The 24,375-nt window shown below is 41.5% G+C and overlaps 1 protein-coding gene across 1 annotated transcript in view; it reads left to right on the forward strand.

The window, feature by feature from the left end:
- The window catches only part of LOC142750409 (chloride anion exchanger-like), a 62,262-nt gene that overhangs the window by 26,495 nt on the left and 11,392 nt on the right, over positions 1 to 24,375 (forward strand). Inside the window, exons 18-22 of the mRNA XM_075859411.1 lie at positions 2,382 to 2,527; positions 4,693 to 4,767; positions 9,631 to 9,717; positions 11,856 to 11,910; positions 13,142 to 13,287. Of these exons, the coding sequence (XP_075715526.1) occupies positions 2,382 to 2,527; positions 4,693 to 4,767; positions 9,631 to 9,717; positions 11,856 to 11,910; positions 13,142 to 13,287 (509 nt within the window). The remainder of the gene's footprint in view (positions 1 to 2,381; positions 2,528 to 4,692; positions 4,768 to 9,630; positions 9,718 to 11,855; positions 11,911 to 13,141; positions 13,288 to 24,375) is intronic.

Below are 24,375 nucleotides of genomic sequence, written 5' to 3' on the forward strand. Positions count from 1 at the left end.
AGCTATGTAGATGAAAAAATAAAAACGTTATAGCTCTTTGAATGCGACTATAGAAAAACGAATAAAATAGCTTGGTCATTAAGGCCTAAAATGGGCTGGTCACTAAGGGGTTAAAGCAGAATTGCCCACCCTACCCAGTCCTCTCAGGAGAACCATTATGCTGTGAAGACTCTGTATGCCTAAACCATCATCTTAAAATGAAACATAGCCCTTGGCAGAAACTGTGCCAAATTGGTAGAGCATGTAAAATTGCTTAACAGCAATGATTTACTTTACCAAGATCACGGGCCCACAAAAGTGTTAGGGTATTTGATTCCAGATCCAGAGCGCATGTGAATAGCAGCATATGAGCTACAAAATGAGGAACTGGACATTGGTCAAGGTCATATGTCCTGTTTCCCACCCGCACCACTACATGAACGTGTGAACCTGGCCTTATCACGCAATTCTGTGAGCAGTAGACAACAGTAGACACAATCTATACAGTATTTAGCTAGTTTGTCAAATTGCCAGAGATAAAGAACTTGTAAATTAATAAAAAATAAATAATCAGTTTGTAAGGTGAGGCTTGGGTGATACAGATGTAGCCGTCTTTACATTGACTTTTAACGCATTAAACAAACAATGGCTAGATCTCTTAACTTGACTCTTTCAATGACTTTTCAATGGCTTTTGTTGTGTGATATCACGCTGCAGCAAGTTATCAGAATCAAGTTAAAGATGGCTACATCTGCATAAGGCCAATGCAGGGTAAACACAGAAAAGATAAAAACAAGTTTTCCCCACACTCTTACACGTTCCCTCCTTCCTCGTTTATTCTGTGCCGTCCCCTGGCTAAGGAACAAACATAGACAATGGGCTGGACGGATAGTACTGGAACTCAAACCACAAATAGTCCCTTAAAGATGCTCTGTCACCAGATTTTCAAACCCCTATCTCGTATTGCAGCAGATCGGCGCTGCAATGTAGATTACAGTAACGTTTTGTTTTTTTCAAAAACGAGCATTTTTGGCCAAGTTATGACCATTTTTATATTTATGCAAATGAGCCTTTCTTAAGTACAACTGGGCGTGTTTAAAGTTATGTACAAGTGGGCGTGTATTGTGTGTGTACATCTGAGCGTTTTTACTTGTTTTACTAGCTGGGCATTGTGAATGGGAGTGTATGATGCTGACGAATCAGCATCATCCACTTCTCTTCGTTAACACCCAGCTTCTGGCAGTGCACAGACACACAGCGTGTTCTCGAGAGATCACGCTGTGACGTCACTTCCTGCACACACAATACACACCCACTTCGACATAACTTTAAACACGCCCAGTTGTACTTAAGAAAGGCTCATTTGCATAAATATAAAAATGCTCATAACTTGGCCAAAAATGCTCGTTTTTGAAAAAAAATAAACGTTACTGTTATCTACATTGCAGCGCCGATCTGCTGCAATACGAGATAGGGGTTTGAAAATCTGGTGACAGAGCCTCTTTAAGGACCTGTTCACACTGAGTTTTTTGCAGGCAGAAAAAAACTCAGCCATTGAGCGCAAAAAACTCAGTGTGAACCCATCTTGGAGAATTATGGCATATCCACAGGTCTGATAGATGCGAGTCCCACCTCTGGGACCCGCACCTATCTCTTGAACGGGGCCCCCTAAACCCTGTTCTAGCTTACTCGGTTCCGCTGTCTCCCTGACACTTCCTGGTCAGGTTGTCAGGAGTTGCGGAAACAGCCGAGCTCACTAAGCTACGCTGCTTCCGTAACTCCCATTCACTTTTATGGGAATTACGGAAACAGCGTAGCTCAGTGAGAACTCGGCTGTTTCCGTAACTCCCGACCACCTAACCAGGAAGTGGCAGGGAGGCAGGGGAGCCGAGTAAGCTGGAATGGGGTTTAGAGGGCCCTGTTCTAGAGATAGGTGCGGGTCCCGGAGGTGAGACCCGCATCTATCAGAATTTTATGGCATATCCTGTGGATATGACATAAATTTCCAAGATGGGAAAACTCCTTTGATTCAGGTACACAAACAGTCCCTTACAGGAGAACACACTTCCACTCTTCTAGGATACTCAGTCGGATACAAACAAAAAAAAACCACATCTTTGCAAGCCACTGTATGATATTGGCAGAATACGGAGATATAATATGAACCCATATAAGTCTATGGGTGCTGGCTCTGTACAATCAGCAGATATAACTAAACTAAAGAAATGACTGAATATAATTTTTTTTACATTTTGACAGAATAGGACAACTCTGACACTGAAGATAGCTTTTTATGATAAAAACACCAGATGTCTATAAATGAAAGAGCATAAAATACACACATAAACCATATATAATAAATGTGTATTACAGTATTTCTGGCTTTTATTTCCTGTTTTCAGGTAATCTCTTGGAAAAACTGATAAAATGTGGATTTTTTGATGATGATATTACAACCTCTATGATTTTCCTAACCATCCATGATGCAGTCCTGCATGTACTAGAAAAGAAGAATCTGGATAACTTAGCTAAAGTAAAAGAGGCTACGGTAATTATATTATACAAGCAATTGCATATTCTTACAAACCTATGTAATCTGTGTCAGGGCACAGCAAAAATGTAAGCAAGTAAATATAACCATATATTTACATAGAATATATGCAGAACCCAAAACTATCCCATGGGAAAAGTGGTTTTGCTGCCCATAAAAACCAGAGTTCATCATTGCAGCTCAGACAATGAACAGAAAACTCGGATTAGTTGCTATTTACAGCAAGACCTCTTTTTCATGAGACCGTTTTGATGTAAACTACATTTCAATCGCAAAAAGAACACCAATTGGACTGGGTTTACACACACACAGATTTTGGCCATTGGATATTAATTTAAGTACAGCTGTTCTGAACTAGCTCATTGCATACACATATCGTGTTACCCCAGGTTCTGAAACTCCCGATAATCAGATGATATCTCCGGTAGACAATGCGTACACTTAAGAGGAAATTAATGGATGTCCACGTAATATATGGACAAACTGGGTATGCTAGAGTGGGAGTCGCGAATACTCTGCAGGTCTCGGTTTTTCCTCAGAGAAGGTGGTCCTGAGTGGGGAAGTCCCCTAATAGAGCATTTGGAAAGGGGTTGTCTTCGTGAGATAATACTTCCCTATTCCACATCATAGAGTCCTCTCTTCTCACCTTTCAAATGCTATATAACACAAAATAGATTTCTTTTAAGTCAACTGATCATTTACACACGTCACATTACGGAGACCCAAAGTGTTTCAGACAGCGAGAGATGTAAAAACTTTGGTGAAAAGTACAGGCTCATGCGTCTATGGGAGTTCATCTCAGTACAGCGTGAACATTAACAATAATATTTGAAGAGGACTAGGAAGCATGATTGAAGGTGGGAAGCCAGACAAGCCCAGAAGAAGTGAGCTACGTTTACTAGGAAATAATAAATTACCAGTCCATGCTTTGGTCAATTTCGGTATGGGTTCTAAAAAGTGTTCGGACTATCGGTGCAATTATAGCGATTAGTCCAATTCTATTTTACAAAACATTTACTGAAAAGTATTAGGGCATGACCAGACGTGGCGGAATTGCTCTGGAATTCCACTGACGACAGTCCACAGCGGAAATCCGCAGCGTACACATTTCTCCATTGCTTTCCACATCTTTTTAGTTGGGTTCATTTACACGTTGCGGACAATTCCGCTGCGGAGCATAGACTACGGTGCGGAATTTGGTGTCCGCAGCATACACTGACTGTTGCGGACGTGTAGCGGACTTGTTGCCGACTCATTGCGAAATTTCCCCATTGACTTCAATGGAGAGTCAAAATTCCGCAATGGAGTCCGCAGATGTTATGTGTGCTATGTAGCGTATTTGTTTTACAAACATGACATTTCTTCATTCTGGCTGGACCTATGTATTTCTAGGTCTACAGCCAGACTGAAGCCCCATGCACACTAACGCAAAAACGCCCGTAATCACGGGCCGTTATTATGGCACGGGCAGGCCCATAGAAGTCAATGGGGCTCCAGTAATTACGGGTGACTACGTGTGTGCACCCGTAATTACGGGAGCGTTGCTAGGCGACGTCAGTAAATAGTCACTGTCCAGGGTGCTGAAAGAGTTAAATGATCGGCAGTAACTGTTTCAGCACCCTGGACAGTGACTTCCGATCACAATATACATCAACCTGTAAAAAAATACTTACCGAGAACTCCCTGCTTCTTCCTCCAGTCCGGCATCCCGGGATGACGTTTCAGTCCAAGTGACGGCTGCAGCCAATCACAGGCTGCAGCGGTCACATGGACTGACGCGTCATCCAGGGAGGTCGGGCTGGATGTCGAAAGTGGGACGCATCACCAAGACAACGGCCGAGTAAGTATGAATTTCTTTTACTTTTACTAGGGAAAGGGCTGTCCCTTCTCTTTATCCTGCACTGATAGAGAGAAGGGAAGCCCTCTTCCCCTCAATATGCAATGGCTAGTCCGCATCAATTTAATGCCCATCTTAGGCAAAGCCGCAACAGAATCTGCAACGCAGATTCTGTGCGGCATTGATGCGGACAGTGTATGCAGAACTCCGCCACGTCTGGTCATGCCCTTATAATGCACCGTGCAATGCACTAGTTCAAAACGAACACTTCCACTGCCCATTATAGTGTCACGTGATTTGTAAAATAATATTTTATTTTTATTAGGAGCAAGTGAAAGAGACCAAGTTTGATGCAAAAGAAAATTTCAATAGTCCAATAACCATGAATAATGATTATGCTGTGAGTATACGCTTCATAAATTAATGCAATTAGTAAAAATAAAATAAAAGCCAGAGCCACATTGATCTACATCCTGAAGACCTTCCATGTCTATTCAAATTTACCGTAGTCTACTACGCTATTGATTCCGTCAAAACGACGGAACCCTTGCACAACTGAGACAAACGGAAACCATTGGCACCAGATCCAACACCATTGAAATCAATGGTGATGAAAACGGAAACCTATGGTTTCCGTTTGTGTCTGTCAGGGCTCCGTTCCGACGAAAAGCTCTGACGGAACGGAGCCCCAGCACAGATGTGAACGAAGCCTAACAGATTCATTGCCCTGCCCAAGCCAAGATAAGTAGCTTCCCTAGTGATAATAGCAAAGGAAACTAAACAGAATTAGAAAGCCGGGTTATGTGGGGCGGACTCGAGCTTCCTTGAGCAGTGTCTACAGATAGTAATTATTAAATTAAAGATAAAAACAAAAAAATCCATGCACTAGTAAAACTATAAAAATGGGCTAACAAAACAGTATCTTTTTAAATGTCAATGTGCATACAGCTATACCCAGTTGAATAGAAAATTGTCATTAAGCAGTTAAAAGGACAATAATTTTTGGCCCTTTGCAGGACAGAGCTTGGGCTCCTCTTATCCAGGGGTTGTCCTCTTTCATCTCCAGACCTGTCACTATCTTGCAGCCCCTATGCTTGTCACGCAGGAAGCCCCCAGGGAACTTATCCACCGTCCAATGCTGCCTTTTTGCAGCAATCACTGGGAGGCAGGGGTTGGTCTGGCAATATCAGCCATTTTATACACTAAGCGCCACCCAAACGTCAGGCCACAGTGTAGCCACGCTGCAACATCCTGAAGCTGTTATGGCGCAGCAGAAATTTGACCAAGATGTTGTCTGGGATTTACATCCCAGCACCAAAGCAACTTAGCCACCAGTCAGTCAATCATCATCTGCCACACATGCCAATACAAAGTGCACTATATAACAGTACAACATAACATGACACCAAGACAGCATAACAGCTCAAAAATCACAGCACTAGTATAAATACAAGTATACAAATTAGGTTCTAAAGTCGCCTTTAAGAGTTGGGAATTCTCCCCTACACTCTTACATAACCATGCTGTATGCGTACTCACCACTGTTACGGCGCAGCAAACGACAAGAAAATGGTGTCTGGGATGTTTCTCCCGGCACCAATACAAAGCCAGTCAACCATTATTGCTTATGTACCTGAAATAAGAATTACTGTACAATTTTTTTTAAAAACGGTCAAGAAACAGTTTTCAGATCTGTCAAAAAGAACGCTCTGGGTATGTCACAATGTACATTTAGATAGTTTTCTGGTAAACAAATGTACCCCTCTGACATTGTCCATAAACGTGGTGTGAATAGAGTCTTACTACTGCCAATTATCAATTAGATATGGTTTTAAAACAGATTTTGATTGGTAACTATTGGTTCTGTAGCTATGCAGATTTTCCTCCTGCTATTAAATAAAGATTCATGGCTATTTGTTAGAGATTTAAAGTACTTTATGTCCTTTTTCCCAGACGTGCATAGCGGCGCAGCTGTGATCACATGAAGTCATCCAGCACATTACCTGAAGAGCTCCCCTCTGGAATGAACATGGGATATAATGAATGTGTGAGGCATACAGAGGTCTACGTAGATTGCAGCCACTGATGCAACTTTGCTTATTGATGAGAACATTTTATTAAAACAAAAAAAAAAAGCGTATTCATATATATATATATATATATATATATATATATATATATTGTCTGTCATCCCACAATTCCTGCCTCTCCGATCTGGCCTGGACTTATATCACTGCTTTTCCTAGCTTCAAGAAAATAATTCCTGAACTAAGGTGTGCACTGACTCAAGAAACCAGTTGAATAGATGGAGCAGTTTCGGAATGTGAATTGTTTAATAGTGTGGATTTATGAGCCATTCAAGATTTGTGGAAATCTGGATGATAACCCCTAAGGGCCATGTAATGGCTGCTTTCTGTTACCCGTGGACACCAAAATAACGACAAAACCGTTGAAAAGAATATAAATAAGACCGCAAATTATAACTGTACTTCTTGTGCACATTTTCTATACCAAGAAACACTAATATTTAAGCAACCATGTTACAATGTGTATACAAAGTCAAAGGATATTAGAGAATATATATTGCTTACAGATTATTGGCTAATTGCATGTTACGGACATTGTTTGCATTCATGTATTAACAGGAATGTTGCTGCAATAATGTATGTATAGTATGTGGCTTAACATGAAATTGTACATGAAAAGTAAATGTATTATATTAATGCATCCATATGGTGATAATGTACACAATTCACATGTAATTATGTAAATAATTATGATTAGAAATTAAATATAATTAACTATTATACCATTTTGATAGGTGGGCTTATGATGGACCACGCGTACAAAAAATAAACTACAGCAAAATGGTTATTTACTGTATATTGTTGCCCAATGTGACCAGTGTGTACTAACAGGGACAGTATAATGCTATGCATATAATACTGTATACAATGCTGTGTGCATGATCCCCTAAGAGCTCATACAGAAAACAGTGCACGAGGCTGTATGGCTCCATACCGTTGTAAAGGGCTCTGATCCAAACCGTCACAAGATTGTTGGGGGTGACCTAAACACTATTGAATACTTTGGAGGAAAGGAAAGTACATTATCAAGGCTTTTGTTGCCGAGAACCGGAGATCAGGTGCTACCTTCACCGTTGGAGCAGGCTGACTTGATAGATCACTGGAGACAGGATCACCCAGATGACTCGAGATGAGCGAATAGTTTCTATAACAAATAGACTTCAGTCTAAATGTCCCAAAAGTTTTGTATTCAGTGAAATCTAAAAATTTTAGGATTTGAGGCGTACTAATCAGCAAAATCGCGACTGCCGGACGCCATTTTACATATTAGAAACAGGAAGAGGCTGTAGAATTTAATAGATTATGTTCCGAGGGAGAGTGTTTATCTTTGGCATTTTACCTCCTTCCTTTGCGATGACTATTCCTTTAAAACACCTTATTGCAACGATGCAGGTTGGAATTTACATCTGATAACGCACAACATTCATTGGACCCTTACTTATGCTGGGAAACTGCAAATGCAGCATTCAGGGGCCGCCTTCTCGCTCATGTGGTACACTGCCGCAAAAAAAAAACACTCCTACATGCCACAAGCGTAGAGTAGACTATATAAACTACCTTGCCAGTCCTATTCTAGACCATAAAAGATTGTGGATAGGAGTTAGGAACACTTTGAACATTGGTTATCAGATAGGGAGAAACTGAAGAGATCTCACAGGGTTGCAATGTATGTTCGAATGGGGAAAAAAAGCAGTTACTCACTAGATTAGCCACGTGGGTATATGGGATCACACCCATTCCAAAAATCAAAGATAAAAGTGGAAAAATCACTGCGCATCCTAAAAAGTTTAATGAGGAATTTTATTCCTTTTATCAGGAATTATACAGGGATGATGTTCAATCTACCTATTATCTGCAAATGTTTCTGGATTGTGTCGGACTACCGGTCCTTCTGGCTGAGCAGCTGGAATCTCTTATCGTTAGAGGAATACCGTCAAATCTTTGAGATCAGGCCCCGATAGTTATACAGGGAAGGTATACAGTGGGGCTGGAATGGGTAAGCGGGGAGAAAATCGTGACGCCGTTCCCTGCAAAGGGGGCGTTACTGGTGCCATCGTGTCAGGGGGAGTGGTCCCGAGGATGACGGAAGGCGAGCCCCTGAAGCCGGCCAGTAGCGTGAGTCAAGGGCCGGTGAACGAGGTGGACCAGAAATCAGCGGCGGTTTTCTGGTGATGTAGCTGACTGGATGTCAGCCAGCTCTGTAACATCTGAGTTGGCTGACAGAGTAGCAGGAAAGTCAGCTACCGCCCCGGACAGAGGCGATGCTGACAACGAGGATCCAGTGGGAAGCCATTCCCTGAGAAAGGGGAGTGGTTTGGACACCACAGACAAGGCAGTGTCAGCATCGGAAAGAGAGAAGTAATTGCCTGGCAAGAAGATTGTCTTAATAATGTCTCCCCTCCCTGGTTGCCATGGACACTAATGAAGCGGAGGGTAGCGTGGCGGTACCGCCTATAACATCTGGCGGTCTCTCCACAAAAACACCCAATGATGCAGAGGTGGGAAGTGGAGGAGGGGGGGGGGAGAGTGACGGAAAAAAAGAAAAATATTGAACCTGACCTGGCCAAAGAAATGATGTATGAGAATATGCTTAAAAATGTGATAGGTAATAACGTGATTAATAAAAATGTGGTGAATGGGTCAAATAATGTAGATAGTGTGCCAAACAAAGGTGCGGAGGGGCCAAGTGCTCCTTCCACTACTACTCCCAGCAGATTTTATGCTGGGGTAGGGATGGGGGGGACAACCGGCATACCATTCTTTCTCCTCTGGCCCCAGGGACGGTAACTTGCAACAGTCCTGGAGGCCTTAAGGGAGGGGAAGCAGACCCTAACAGTAGAGGGTGTGCAGCAAGACCTATCCTTTTGAATAAAGTAACGTTAAAACCAAGCACACCATTGTTTTTCTTGTGAAATTCTCGATAAGTTTGATGTGTCACATGACCCTCTTCCCATTGAAAAAACTAAAGTTGGATACAAAATGGCCAACTTCAAAATGGCCGCCATGGTCAACACCCAGCTTGAAAAGTTTCCCCCCTCCCATATACTAATGTGCCACAAACAGGAAGTTAATATCACCAACCACTCCCATTTTATTTAGGTGTATCCATATAAATGGCCCACCCTGTATATCCAAATGAAATACATGACTTCTCATTGTTCCTTTATTCTTTGCAGTTAGTATGGTTGGTGACCTTTCTTGCAGCTGTATTACTCGGTCTTGACCTTGGACTGGCAGCAGGAGTAGGATTCGAGCTGCTGACAGTAGTATTCCGTGCACAATTGTAAGTACTGTAGTGCATTCACTTATAAGTAGTCTGTATCTATTGCATAATTCAGGAAGAAAATAGACAAGACATGGGCTAATATGACAGATGGAGTACTGCATACATGATACAAGTAGCCTAGGTTATTTCCGTGCAAGTGCAAGCTAGGCCTAAGTATTCACAAGTTTAGGACTATGATGTTGTATAAGAGGAGAGCTTCGGTGGCATTAAGCTATGAGGGAGTTTGTACTGCTTAAAATTATTTTGAGTATATTATTTTAAATACATCAACAATTATTCTGAATTAATATATTTGTGATTTTATTCTTTAGCCCAAAATGTTCCCAGGTGGCAAACATGGGGGGAGCTGACATTTACAGGAACAGAAAAGATTATACAAATGCAAGCCACCCAAATATTCTAAAAAAAAAACAAAACATTTTATTAATTTCATGCTCATAAATCATCAAATTTGGCTCAACAAAATATTGTTATGGATTCTATTTTCCACCTTTATTTTATTAGCTTTTATGACTGAACTTGGTATCAAGCCCTTAAAGGGAACCTGTCACCAGCATTTAACTTATTAAACCAGCAATACCTGGTGGTAATGGGTGAAAAATCATTTTTATGTACCCTATTATTATGTTCTAAGTAGGCTCTGTACCTTTAGTATTCAATTGTTTAGTGTTCCTGCACCGTATACTAATGGGCATGAGAGTCATATCTTCATTCCTCGACAATTACAGCTGAAATTACGGAGCTGTTTTCAGGAGAAAACACCTCCTGCATTTCAGACGTAATTGCTCGTACTCGCGTTTTGCGAGGCGTCAATTACAGCCGTAATTTGGAGCTGTTCTTCATTGAAGTCAATGAAAAACGGCTCAAATTACGTCCCAAGAAGTGTCCTGCACTTCTTTGATGATGCTGTTATTTTACGCGCCGTCTTTTGACAGCGACGCGTAAAATTACAGGTCGTATTTGAGCAGTGTTTTCAGGCATAATTCGAGGCGTAAAACGCCTCGTTTACGCCTCTAAATAGGTCGTGTGAACCCAGCCTTACTCCTTACTTTTGATTGGCAGGTCCTCACCTCCCGCCAGGACACACTAAATCTCACGCATGCACATAGATGTCCTGTTCTATACACCATAGCGGCGCATGCGCAGTAACTAGATTTGAGACCCGTACAAAGCAGGGAAGGGGGTCGGACCATACATAATGGCCGCACGCGCGCTCTCAGACGATGAACTTAGATGTGATAGATTACAGGTTGATCGTGTGTGGATTCAGTTTTTAGCGTAAAAATTATTTTTTTACTTTTTCAGATACAGCTGCTCTGTATACAGAATGCAAAGCAGCTGTATCTCAAAAAATAAAAATAATTTTTAATAAAAACTAATTAGAAAGTTGCACAAAAACACTGATTGATTTATTTTTAATAAAAAGGTCAATCGCTTTCGAAGGTGTACATAGCATTTAAAGATAATCTGTCATCAGAAAGGTCTCCTTAAACAAGGGCATCTAATAATTGAATGGGGGACTATAAGCCTGTATATTAAACATTCGATCTCTCTTGTTTGGCCTAGAGGGATCACGAGACCTACAGCATGATTCCTTATTCAGAATGATTCGTTTGGGGAATATAGCTTCCATTAACGTACTGTAATTAAAGAAATGTAATAGATACCTTAAATTAAACAGAGCTAATATGGCTATAAGGTCAAACTAACCTACATACGAATAAGTTCACACTTGCATTGTATAATCCGTTACTCTGATCGGTTTTTAGATCAGGATAACGGATAAAAACGGACCTGTTAAAAATCTCATTGAAATCAATGGGATTTTGAATTGCATCCGTTAGCGTCCGTTATGTTAGTCATTATTTTTTTTGGGACGGAGATAAAGGTGCAGCATACAGGATTTTTTTGTCTAACGGATGGGTTATGTTTATCATTGGTATCAATGTAAAACAGAAAACAAACGGTTTGCCACCATTATTTTTAAACAATCCGCTGATCTAAAAACGGATTATACAATGCCTATCTTTAATCGGAGACCAGAATAAGTATGTCTCAATTAGGGGTGTAACAAGTAAACATGAATACCCCTTTCGTTTGTTTTTATTTCTTTAGGTTTTGAAAGACTTTCTTAAGGTTGATGTAGATGTATATATTGCTGGAATAGACAGTAAGTACCTTTTTTTTATACTTCATAATTCATTTGAAAAAAGGGAAACTATGGGGTTTGTTATGAAAAAAGTTTTCTAATCTGGAAGCTGCTATCGGTTAAAGCAGAATTGCCCACCCTACCCAGTCCTCTCAGGAGAACCATTATGCTGTGAAGACTCTGTATGCCTAAACCATCATCTTAAAATGAAACATAGCCCTTGGCAGAAACTGTGCCAAATTGGTAGAGCATGTAAAATTGCTTAACAGCAATGATTTACTTTACCAAGATCACGGGCCCACAAAAGTGTTAGGGTATTTCATTCCAGATCCAGAGCGCATGTGAATAGCAGCATATGAGCTACAAAATGAGGAACTGGACATTGGTCAAGGTCATATGTCCTGTTTCCCACCCGCACCACTACATGAACGTGTGAACCTGGCCTTATCATGCAATTCTGTGAGCAGTAGACAACAGTAGACACAATATATACAGTATTTAGCTAGTATGTCAAATTGCCAGAGATAAAGAACTTGTAAATTAATAAAAAATAAATAATCAGTTTGTAAGGTGAGGCTTGGGTGATACAGATGTAGCTGTCTTTACATTGACTTTACATTGACTACCACCTCTGGGACCCGCACCTACAGTATCTCTTCAACGAGGGCCCCCTAAACCCTGTTCTAGCTTACTCGGCTCCTGCTGCCTCACGGCCACTTCCTGGTTAGGTGGTCGTGATTTACGGAAACAGCAGAGTTCACTGAGCTACGCTGCTTCCGTTACTCCCATTCACTTTAATGGGAATTACGGAAACAGCGTAGCTCAGTGAGCACTAGTGGATATGCCATAAATTTCAGAGATGAGAAAACTCCTTTGATTCAGGAACACAAACAGTCCCTTACAGGAGAACACACTTCCACTCTTCTAGGATACTCAGTCGAATACAAACAGGAAAAAAAAACACATCTTTGCAAGCCACTGTATGATATTGCAATAATACGGAGACACAATATGAACCTATATAAGCCTATGGGTGCTGTACAATCAGCAGATATAACTAAACTAAAGAAATGACTGAATATAATTTTTTTAAATTTGACAGAATAGGACAACTCTGACACTGAAGATAGCTTTTTATGATAAAAACACCAAATGTCTATAAATGAAGCAGCATAAAATACATTACACATAAAATAACCATATATAATAAATGTGTATTACAGTATTTCTGGCTTTGATTTCCTGTTTTCAGGTAATCTCTTGGAAAAACTGATAAAATGTGGATTTTTTGATGATGATATTACAACCTCTATTATTTTCCTAACCATCCATGATGCAGTCCTGCATGTACTAGAAAAGAAGAATCTGGATAACTTCGCTAAATTAAAAGAGGCTAAGGTAATTACTGTATATTATACATGCAATTGCATATTCTTACAACCCTATGTAATCTTTGTCAGGGCACAGCAAAAATGTAAGCAAGTAAATATAACCATATATTCACATAGCATATATGCAGAACCCAAAACTATCCCATGGAAAAAGTGGTTTTGCTGCCCATAACAACCAGAGTTCATCATTGCAGCTCAGAAAATGAACAGAAAACTCGGATTAGTTGCTATTTAGAGCAAGACCTCTTTTTCACAAGACCGTTTCGATACATGTAAACTACATTTCAAATCACAAAAAGAACACAAATTGGACTGGGTTTACACACACAGATTTTGACCATTGGATATTAATTTGAGTACAGCTGTTCTATACTAGCTCATTGCATACACATATCGTGTTACCGCAGGTTCTGAAATTCCTGATAATCAGATGATATCTCCGATAGACATTGCGTACACTTAAGTGGAAATTAATGGATGTCCATGTAATATATGGATAAACTGGGTATGCTAGAGCGGGAGTCGCGAATACTCTGCAGGTCTCGGTTTTTCCTCCCAGAAGGTGGTCCTGAATGGGGAGGTCCCCTAATCGGGCATTTGGAAAGGGGTTGTCTTCGTGAGATAATACTCCCCTATTCCACATAATAGAGTCCTCTCCTCACCGTTCACATGCTATATAACACAAAATAGATTTCTTTTAAGTCAACTGATCATTTACACACGCCAGATTATATTGATATTCATCTAATTGGAGACCCAAAGTGTTTCAGACGGCGAGAGATGTAACAACTTTGGTGAAAAGTACAGGATCATGCGTCTATGGGAGTTCATCTCAATACAGCGTGAACATTCACAATAATTTTTGAAAAGGTCTAGGAAGCATGATTGAAGGTGGGAAGCCAGACAAGCCCAGAACAAATGAGCTACGTTTACTAGGAAATAATAAATTACCAGTCCATCCTTTGGTCAATTTCGGTATAGGTTCTAAAAAGTGTTCGGACTATCGGTGCAATTATAGCGATTAGTCCAATTCTATTTTCCAAAACATTTACTGAAAAGTATTATAATGCACCATGCAATGCACTAGTTCAAAACGAACACTTTCATTGACCATTATAGTGTCACGTGATTTGTAAAATAATATTTTATTTTTATTAGGAGCAAGTGAAAGAGAGACCAAGTTTGATGCAAAAGAAAATTTCAATAGCCCAATAACCATGAATAATGAATATGCTGTGAGTATACGCTTCATAAATTAATGCAATTACTAAAAATAAAATAAAAGCCAGAGCCACATTGAACTACATCCTGAAGACCTTCCATGTCTATTAAGATTGACCGTAGTCTACTATGCTATTGATTCCGTCAAAACGACGGAACCCTTGCACAACTGAAACCAACTGAAACCATTGGCACCGGATCCGTCACCATTGAAATCAATGGTGATGGAAACGGAAACCTATGGTTCCCGTTTGTGTCTGTCGGTGCTCCGTTCCGACGAAAAGCTCTAACGGAACGGAGCCCCAGCGCAGATGTGAACGAAGCCTAACAGATTCATTGCCCTGCCCAAGCCAAGATAAGTAGCTTCCCTAGTGATAATAGCAAAGGAAACTAAACAGAATTAGAAAGCCGGGTTATGTGGGGTGGACTCGAGCTTCCTTGAGCAGTGTCTACAGATAGTAATTATTAAATTAAAGATAAAAACAGGGAACTTATCCACCGTCCAATGCTGCCTTTTTGCAGCAATCAATCACTGGGAGGCTTCTGCACTCCACCTGATGGTTTTGCTACCACCTTGCAGGCATTCTCTCCACACTTCACCCACCATCCCGGACCCTCTAATGCTTAGGGCCTCCTCGTGCCTGCCAGCACCAACAGTGCACATTCTTCATACTTCAGTTGGCCACAGTCAACGCACTCAACCCCATCAGACGGGAACAGCTGCCTTACATAGTTTTCAGCACTGCCCCAGTGTGAGACACGCAGCATAACTGTAAAGTGTGGCCCCTAGGTGGTATAAGGCCCAAGCAGGAGTATAGTGGAAAAGGTGCAGACCCCAGGCGAGTCGTGGCAACTGGACTTTACAAGGCCGCAGCCAGAAAAAAAACCCCTTATCTTTTTACTTGAAGAGGCACAGTTCTTAGATAGAGCTCAGGAAGACGGATGATAAGATTCATACTTTTCGCAGACAGAGCTAAGAGTGCTCCTCCCTGATGCAGGGGTTGGTCTGGCAATATCAGCCATTTTATACACTAAGCGCCACCCAAACGTCAGGCCACAGTGTAGCCATGCTGCAACATCCTGAAGCTGTTATGGCGCAGCAGAAATTTGACCAAGATGTTGTCTGGCGCAGCAAAATCATAACTTATTTGCCTAAATGCAAATGCACTGGAAATATTACACATTCAATTCCAAATCAAAATAATAACATTTATACAGTTTGTGTTAATCCTTTACAGAAAGTAAAGAAAAAGGAATATTAGGCTGTTCAAAAAAAAAAAAAAATAGTGCCAGCATTTTCTTTAAAAGCTCAAAAATGTAATGTGTAAAGGGAATTTTTTTTTCCACTTTACTGAACTAATATTTAGAGGCATAACCATTGTTTGAGACCTGCTTGACATCTGTGTTGCATGGAGTCGACCAACTTCTGGCACTTCTGAGCAGGTATTCCAGTCCAGGAAGATTGGACTACATTCCACAGTTCTTCTGCATTTTTGGGTTTTGCCTCATAAACCACATTTTTTTATGTCACCCCACAAGTTCTCTATGGGATTGATGTCAGGGGATTGGGCTGGCTACTCCATTACCTCAATCCTGTTTGTCTGTAACCAAGATGTTGTTCACTTACTGGAGTGTTTTGGGTCATCGTGTTGAAACACCCATTTCGAGGGCATTTCTTCATCGGCATAGGGAAACATGATCTCAAGTATTTTGATATATTCAAATGTCTCCATGATCCCTTGTATACGATAAATAGACCCCACATCATGGTATGAGAAACATCCCCATATCGTGATTTTTGAACCACCATGCTTTACGGTCTTCAGTGTACTGTGGCTTGAATTTTAGTGCCCGGTGATCGTCTGACATACGGTCTGCAGCCACTAGACCCAAAAAGAACAATTTTGCTTTTACCAGTCCACAAAACGTTTTTTTGGGGCCAGTCAATGTATTCCTTGACAAACTTTAACCTATTCAGGACAACAACGAGACTTTGCAGGGAGTTCTTGTTGGTAACTTAGCTCCACTTAATAGTCCTGATTGTAGCAGTACTCACTGGTAACTTCAGATCTTCTTTGATCTTTCTGGAGGTGATCATTGGCTGAGCCTTTCCCATTTTGGTTGTCACTGCAAGGCATTTGAGATAACTTTAACTGAGCAACCTATAATTTGCTGCACTTCTCTATATGTCTTTCTCTCTCCAATCAACTTTTTAATCAACGTTCGTTTTTCATTAGAACAATGTCTGGAACGACCCATTTTCCCCAGTATTTCAGAAGGAAATGCACTATAACCAACATGTGCAACATTTCCCACACTCCTACCTTAAACAAGGGCCAAAATTAACACCTCTTATTCCACAGAATGATTGACGTCACCGATTTAACTTCTCACTGCTATTATTTTGAACAAGCCCCTTTCAATTAATGATTCAATTACACAGAATGAGCGGCATGTATGTCCTAATTGTTGGCTCTGTTTTTTTTTTACTACACTTATAGTAAATTATTTGCTATGTAGGAATATCACTTCTACAAAAAACATTGATTTATCAGGTTAATGCAGTTGTATTGATCATGAGATTTTAACAGATTTTTATAATCCTTCATGATGACACGACTGTCATGTAAACGGCCTCGCTGTACACTAAGTAATCGATATACAACTGCTACATCGATTACAAACAGCACAGCGGGGCTGGCCACATGACGAGGAGTCATGTCGTCATGAAAGACGACTTGCGGTCCCAGCGAGTGCTATAAAATTCTGTTAAAATCTCATAATCAGTGTGACAGGGGACCGAAATGTATATTAGTGAGTGTACTTACATACTGCAGTGGGTATACTTTTCGGTCCCCAAATAACCCCTTTAATTATATTATTATTATAGTCACTATTTCCTAGTACCGATGTTATTCTGTCAGGTCTATTGGCTAATAGTAACACCATCGCGCTCAGTGACGTACTATTCCGTCATGCTGACCGCACGGTTCACGCTCACTGATGGAATAGTAAGTCATGGGGAAAACGCATCGCCATTTTCCACTGGCACGTTCACGAGCTTTGACAGCTGCTGTTTCGGACAGCAGGCTATCACCGCTAAATACGCCGTGAACTGTCGCAATGGTCCCGCCTCCTCGATCGCCGCTATTGGTCAGTGACTAACTGTCTAATAGCGGTGACCGGTCTCTTCACTTCCTCTCCCTGACATCACATCCTGCTGCAACCGCCATGAACGCCACTGTTGGAGATAGTGAGGCGTTCACAGAGGTTGTGAGAAGAGAGAGAGAAGAGCAAAGTCCAAAAATAGTCAAAAAAACACTAACTTTTTTTTTGCTTATTTCTGCTTCCCACCTCCCCCATCCACTACCCACTCCTGTACCCTTCCTCCTTGTGTCCCCCCCCCCCCCCATGTTTTGGATCAGTGATCTCCTATCACTGACCACTTCTTAGTCTTCAGGACCAATTTCTTGTTCCCTGGGGATTTTTTTCTTTTTTTCTTTATAAAATATATAAAACAAAAAATATATATAAAAAATAAAAATAAAAATATGTGTTAGTTTAGACAATTTAACAGGTTAGTTTAGTATTAGGGTTAGTGTCGGAACCATCAAAAAGTGCAGTTAGGTATAGCGTCAGGGAATTTAGCATCAATAATCCATCACCGTAGTTAGATCTAGTGTTAGGGGTCCATCACCGTAGTTAGGTTTAGCGTCAGGGAAGCTTTGAGTAATCTAGTTAGGTTCAGTGTCAGGCACCCGTCACTGTGGTTAGGTTTAGTGTCAGTAAACTTAGCTAGATTATCCCGAGCTTCCCTATCAGGGAATAGTCGCCGTAGTTAGATTTAGTCTCAGGGAAGTTCAAATAAAATCTAGTTAGGTTTAGTGTTAGGAACCCTCGCCATAGTTAGGTTTAGTTTCAGGGAAGCCCACTCTATCTATAAAAAGTGGGCTGGTTTAGGTAGCAGCCTATTGCTCCTAGTTGGGAAAGCAAACAAACATGTCCCAACGGACATTTACTGCCGAAGAGGCAGATTCATTTCTTGCCTCAGACACAGACTCGTCGGATGGTGAGACTGTTTTATTTATCCACCACATCATCCAGTGATGAAGAAGAGGAACTCCCTAGGACCACCACTACATTTGAAATCCCCGAGCGAAATGACGCCATTTGGACCCCCATATCAGACATTTATGAGCCCCAAATCCCAGAGTACACGGGCAGCCCGGGGATCAAATTTAATATGGCAGGGCGTAGTGAAATGGACTTTTTCAAGTTCTTCTTCACTGATGACTTTATAGAGCTTATGGTCTCCCAGACAAATTTATATGCCAAACAGTATATCACTAAGAACCCCACATCATTTTATGCCCAATCCCACAGGTGGACCCCTGTAGACCCAGCAGAGTTGGGCAAGTTCTGGGGACTGCACTTGAACGTGGGGCTTCTGAAAAAGCCATCCATTGGGACCTACTGGAGCACGGACATCTTATACCACACCCCGATGTACCGTATGGCCATGTCCAGTATGCGTTATGAGGCAATACTTTGCTTCTTACATTATACTGATAATGAGCAGTGCCCACCCCGAGATGACCCCAGTTTTGACCGTTTGTATAAACGGAGACCCCTATTAGACCATTTCAGTGCCCGGTTTGCCCAAGCATATACCCCTGAGAAGTGTATTTCTGTTGATGAGTCCATGGTACATTTTAAAGGGAGGCTTCAATTTCCCCAGTACCTGCCGAGTAAGAGGGCAAGGTATAGCATGAAGATGTATAAGCTGTGCGATAGTGCATCAGGGTATGCTTACAAATTTAGTATATATGAAGGGAAGGACAGCAGTATTCATCCCCCAGAATGCCCCCCCCCCCTTACTGGGACTTGATGCAAAAATTGTGTGTGATTTGGTGCACCCACTGCTGGACCAGGGTTACCACCTCTACCTGGATAATTTTTATACCAGCGTCCCACTCTTCAAGTGTCTCGCTTCCAGAAGTACTGCGGCATTGCTAGAAGAAATCTGAGAGGCCTCCCTAAGGCCTCATTCACACGACAGTGAAAAACGGCCATGTGATGGCCGTCCTTTTAACGGCTTTCACATGGCCGTTTTCAGAACAATGATATTCTATGGGTGCATTCACACGGCCGTTTTTTTAACGGCCCGTGAATAATGGCCGTCAAAAAATAGGACATGTCCTATTTTTGGCCGTTTTAACGGCCTGACGGCCCCCATAGAAGTCAATGGATCCGTTTTTAACGGCTGTCAATACATGTAACAACCGTTAAAAACGGATCTGTTACATGGGGACTGGCAAGGGAACTACTAGTTCCCTTGCTGGCCATCGTTGGCATACTCACGTTTGCGGCGCTTCTTCACGTGTGGTCACTCGTCTTCATGGGTTTGAAGGCGCCTCGATGACGTCATCGCTCCATCGCGCTGCCTTGCCAGATCCCGTGCAGACGAGTGACCACAAGTGAAGAAGAGGAGAGACGGCGCTGCTCTCGTGAGTATGTGGCACAATCTACAGGGAGGCTGGTGTGGCATCTACAGGGAGGCTGGTGTGGCATCATGTACAGGCAGGCTGGTGTGGCATCATGTACAGGGAGGCTGGTGTGGCATCATGTACAGGGAGGCTGGTGTGGCATCATGTACAGGGAGGCTGGTGTGGCATCATGTACAGGAAGGCTGGTGTGGCATCATGTACAGGGAGGCTGGTGTGGCATCATCTACAGGGAGGCAGGTGTGGCATCATCTACAGGGAGGCAGGTGTGGCATCATCTACAGGGAGGCGTGTGGCATCATCTACAGGGAGGCGTGTGGCATATACAAGAAGGCTGTGTGCCATTATGTACAGGCAGGCTGGTGTGGCATCATGTACAGGGAGGCTGGTGTGGCATGTACAGGGAGGCTGGTGTGGCATCATGTACAGGGAGGCTGGTGTGGCATCATGTACAGGGAGGCTGGTGTGGCATCATGTACAGGGAGGCTGGTGTGGCATCATCTACAGGGAGGCTGGTGTGGCATCATCTACAGGGAGGCTGGTGTGGCATCATCTACAGGGAGGCTGGTGTGGCATCATCTACAGGGAGGCTGGTGTGGCATCATCTACAGGGAGGCTGGTGTGGCATCATCTACAGGGAGGCAGGTGTGGCATCATCTACAGGGAGGCAGGTGTGGCATCATCTACAGGGAGGCAGGTGTGGCATCATCTACAGGGAGGCAGGTGTGGCATCATATACAGGGAGGCGTGTGGCATCATATACAGGGAGGCGTGTGGCATCATATACAGGGAGGCGTGTGGCATCATCTACAGGGAGGCGTGTGGCATATACAAGAAGGCTGTGTGGCATCATATACAGGGAGGTGTGTGGCATCATATACAGGGAGGTGTGTGGCATCATATACAGGGAGGCTGTAAATAGTGTCTAGGTGAACGTGACCTTCCTTTGGTTGTTTTCAGGGGTCTGGGAGAAAAAAAGCCTGACCAATGAAATTCATCAGTTTTTTTAACGGCCATGAAAAACTGATGCAAAATGGATGTCAAACGGCCATTAAAAACGGACAGATGAACTTGAAACGGATGAAAATTTAGAGACACACTGATGCAAAATGGCCATGAAAAACTGACAGTTGATCAGTTTTAAATGGACATTTTTTTTCACTGTCGTGTGAATAAGGCCTAAGACTCTGCTTGGGCAAACACTCAGAAGGGCACATTCTAGCAGCAACATATTGTGTGTCACGTACAAGACAAGAGAGATGTCACACCAGTACCCATGTACCAGGACGAGGTAGGTACATCGGAGGGGTGGACTTGTCAAACGTTTGTCTAGAATTATTACTCCTCTTCCGGCGATGACACCGCGGCGTAGTCCTATCCTCCGTGATATTTTGGTTAGGAGTCATTATGTTCCCTCCACATCCAATAAATATCTTTTTGGACCAAGGGGGCCCAAATGGGGCAACGTGTCCTGTGGTAAATGTGGAGCCTGTCAAATTATAGAGAGAACTGATTAGTTCTCTGGCTCAGACTGCACTAAAGTTTATAAAATTGTACATTTTGTTAACTGCAATACTAGGAATGTCATTTACCACGCACGCTGTCCTTGTAATATGATATACATAGGAATGACCTCAAGGGATCTAAAAATACGGATAATGGAACACATTAGGGACATTAAGGGCATTCAACATAGACACGATGGAATTGATGATACCCTTTATGGTGACAAAAGTAAGCCTCTTGCAAGGCACTTCAAGGAGTTCCATGATAGCAATTGGAGACTCTTGAAAGTTAAGGGTATTGACCGGATTTATGTTGGGAACCGCGGGGGGGGGGGGGGGATATTGGGAAGAATTTAATGAGAAAGGAAATGAAATGGATTGTTACTTTGGACACTATGTCCCCTAGGGGTCTGAACGAATCACAAAGTTTTGCATCCTTTTTGTAATTGCTATGTTTAAGACAAATGCTGTTTTTTAATTTGCTGTTAGTGTCGATATAATGGATTCCTGTAGAAAGGGATACCGAAAAAATCCGGTATATATGGATTAGTGCCGATGATCATATAAGCTGGAAGATGCGAAGTTACGAACATAATACATGGCTCTATCTGTATGTGTATGGCTTTTCATATATGTACGAGTGGTTATATGAATAATGTATTTATATGTATGTAAGATATGTAGAATGTGTAAATACGTATGCATATCATTAAATAATAAATTTTGTTATGGAAGTTTTAATGTGTACGCATACCAATTGGATATTTATTTATTGATATTTACTGTCTATAAATTTATGGTTACATTTTTTGAGTGTATTAGTATATTCTAATATACATGTATAATTAATGTTTATCACTATGGGGGCTATGTATGTATAAATGTGTTTGTTATCATGTTATTAATTTAACCTTAACCCCTTAGTGACCACCAATACGCCTTTTTACGTCGGTCACTAATGGGCTTTAGGCTAGGCTGACGCCTTTTCACGTCAGCCTAGTCTAAGTCCTGCACGGGTCTCCCGTGCAGGCAGGAGCCGGGGCTCTGCTGTCTGATGACAGCTGAGCTCCTGCTCCAACGCCCGCGATCGAAGTTTACTTCGATCACGGCCGTTTAACCCGTTAAATGCCGCCGTCAATAGCGACCGCGGCATTTAACTTTGTTTACAGAGGGAGTGCGCTCCCTCTGTCACCCATCGGCGACCCGCGAATGCAATCGCGGGTCTCCGATGGGGTGTCATGGCAGCCGGGGGCCTGATAAAAGCCCCCAGGTCTGCCCTGGACATATGCCTGTTAGGACGCGCCGGAGGCACGTCCTAACAGATTGCCTGTCAGATTTACACTGACAGGCAATAATGCTCTGGTATACGAAGTATACCAAAGCATTATAGCAGCGATCGGAAGATCGCACAGTAAAGTCCCCTAGTGGGACTAATAAAATAAGTCATCAAAGTGAAATAAAGATTATTAATAAAAAGTACAGTAAAAAAATAAATAAAATCATTTTTTTCCATAAAAAGTGGTTTTATTTAGTAAAAGTGTAAAAAAAAAAAAGTACACATATGTGGTATCGCCGCGACCGTAATGACTCCATCAATAAAGTTAATATGTAATTTAAACCGCAAAGTGAACACCGTAAAAAAAAAACGCAAAAAACCATGGCGAAATTGCAATTCTTTCCATTGCCCCCCAAAAAACTCATAATAAAAATGAATCAATAAGTGCACCCCAAAACAGTACCATTCAAAACTACGTCTTGTCCCGCAGAAAACAAGCCCAAAAAATCACTACATTGATGGAAAAATAAAAAAATTACGGCTCTTGGAAAGCGACGATGCAAAAACAAATAATTTTAGTTCAAAAGTGTTTTTATTGTGCAAAAGTCGTAAAACATAAAAAAACCTCTACATATGTGGTATCGCCGTAATCGTACCGACCCATAGAATAAAGGTAACATGTTATTTACGTCGCATAGTGAACGGCGTCAATTTAAAAACGCATAGAACAATGGCGGAATTTCAGGTTTTTTTTATAATCCCCCCAAAAAGGTTAATAAAAGTTAATATAAAAATTATATGTACCCAAAAATGGTGCCATTAAAAAGCACAACTAATCCCGCAAAAAACAAGTCCTCATACAGCTATGTAGACGAAAAAATAAAAAATCTATAGCTCTTTGAATGCGACTATAGAAAAACGATTAAAATAGCTTGGTCATTAGGGCCTAAAATGTGCTGGTCACTAAGGGGTTAAATGTGATATATTATATATTTATATATTTATGTGTATTTAATTTGACTTTATTTTTGGATCCGTGCTGCTCATCCTGGTCGTTACCCGTGATCTCTGGTTTCGGGTTTCCGATTGGGATCAGCACCTATGAATCCATCAACCTATTACTGTGCACTTTATATTTATATTTATAATTGTTATGTATAATTAAGGGTCTGGTCCGTTTTTTGGTCCTCTTAATTTATTTATTGATGGGGGAGGTTTTTTCTATACACATGGTATTTTGCGTTGGATTCTGTACAATTATGTTTAATCATATTTAATCACCATTTGTGTAATACATCATAATGAATAAATTTTATAGAATTTTAATATAAGGATGATATTTGAATATATGGTCAGTCATGTAGTTATTTATCCATTTATTTTTTGAGTAATTTATTTCTGGTATTGAGTGATACGCATATTAAGGATATTTTCAATGTAGTTAGGTTTATTTTCATATGAACGTACATAGATATGATTGATAGTTCCAGGGACCGGAATGATTTAGGACACTTTCCCCTAATGATAGTATGCTTCCTGTTTCACCTGTTGGGTACTTGATGGGTGCGCATGCGGGTCACGTGATCTCC

The sequence above is a fragment of the Rhinoderma darwinii genome, chromosome 3 (genome assembly GCF_050947455.1).
Source record: "Rhinoderma darwinii isolate aRhiDar2 chromosome 3, aRhiDar2.hap1, whole genome shotgun sequence".
Taxonomy (NCBI): domain Eukaryota; kingdom Metazoa; phylum Chordata; class Amphibia; order Anura; family Rhinodermatidae; genus Rhinoderma; species Rhinoderma darwinii.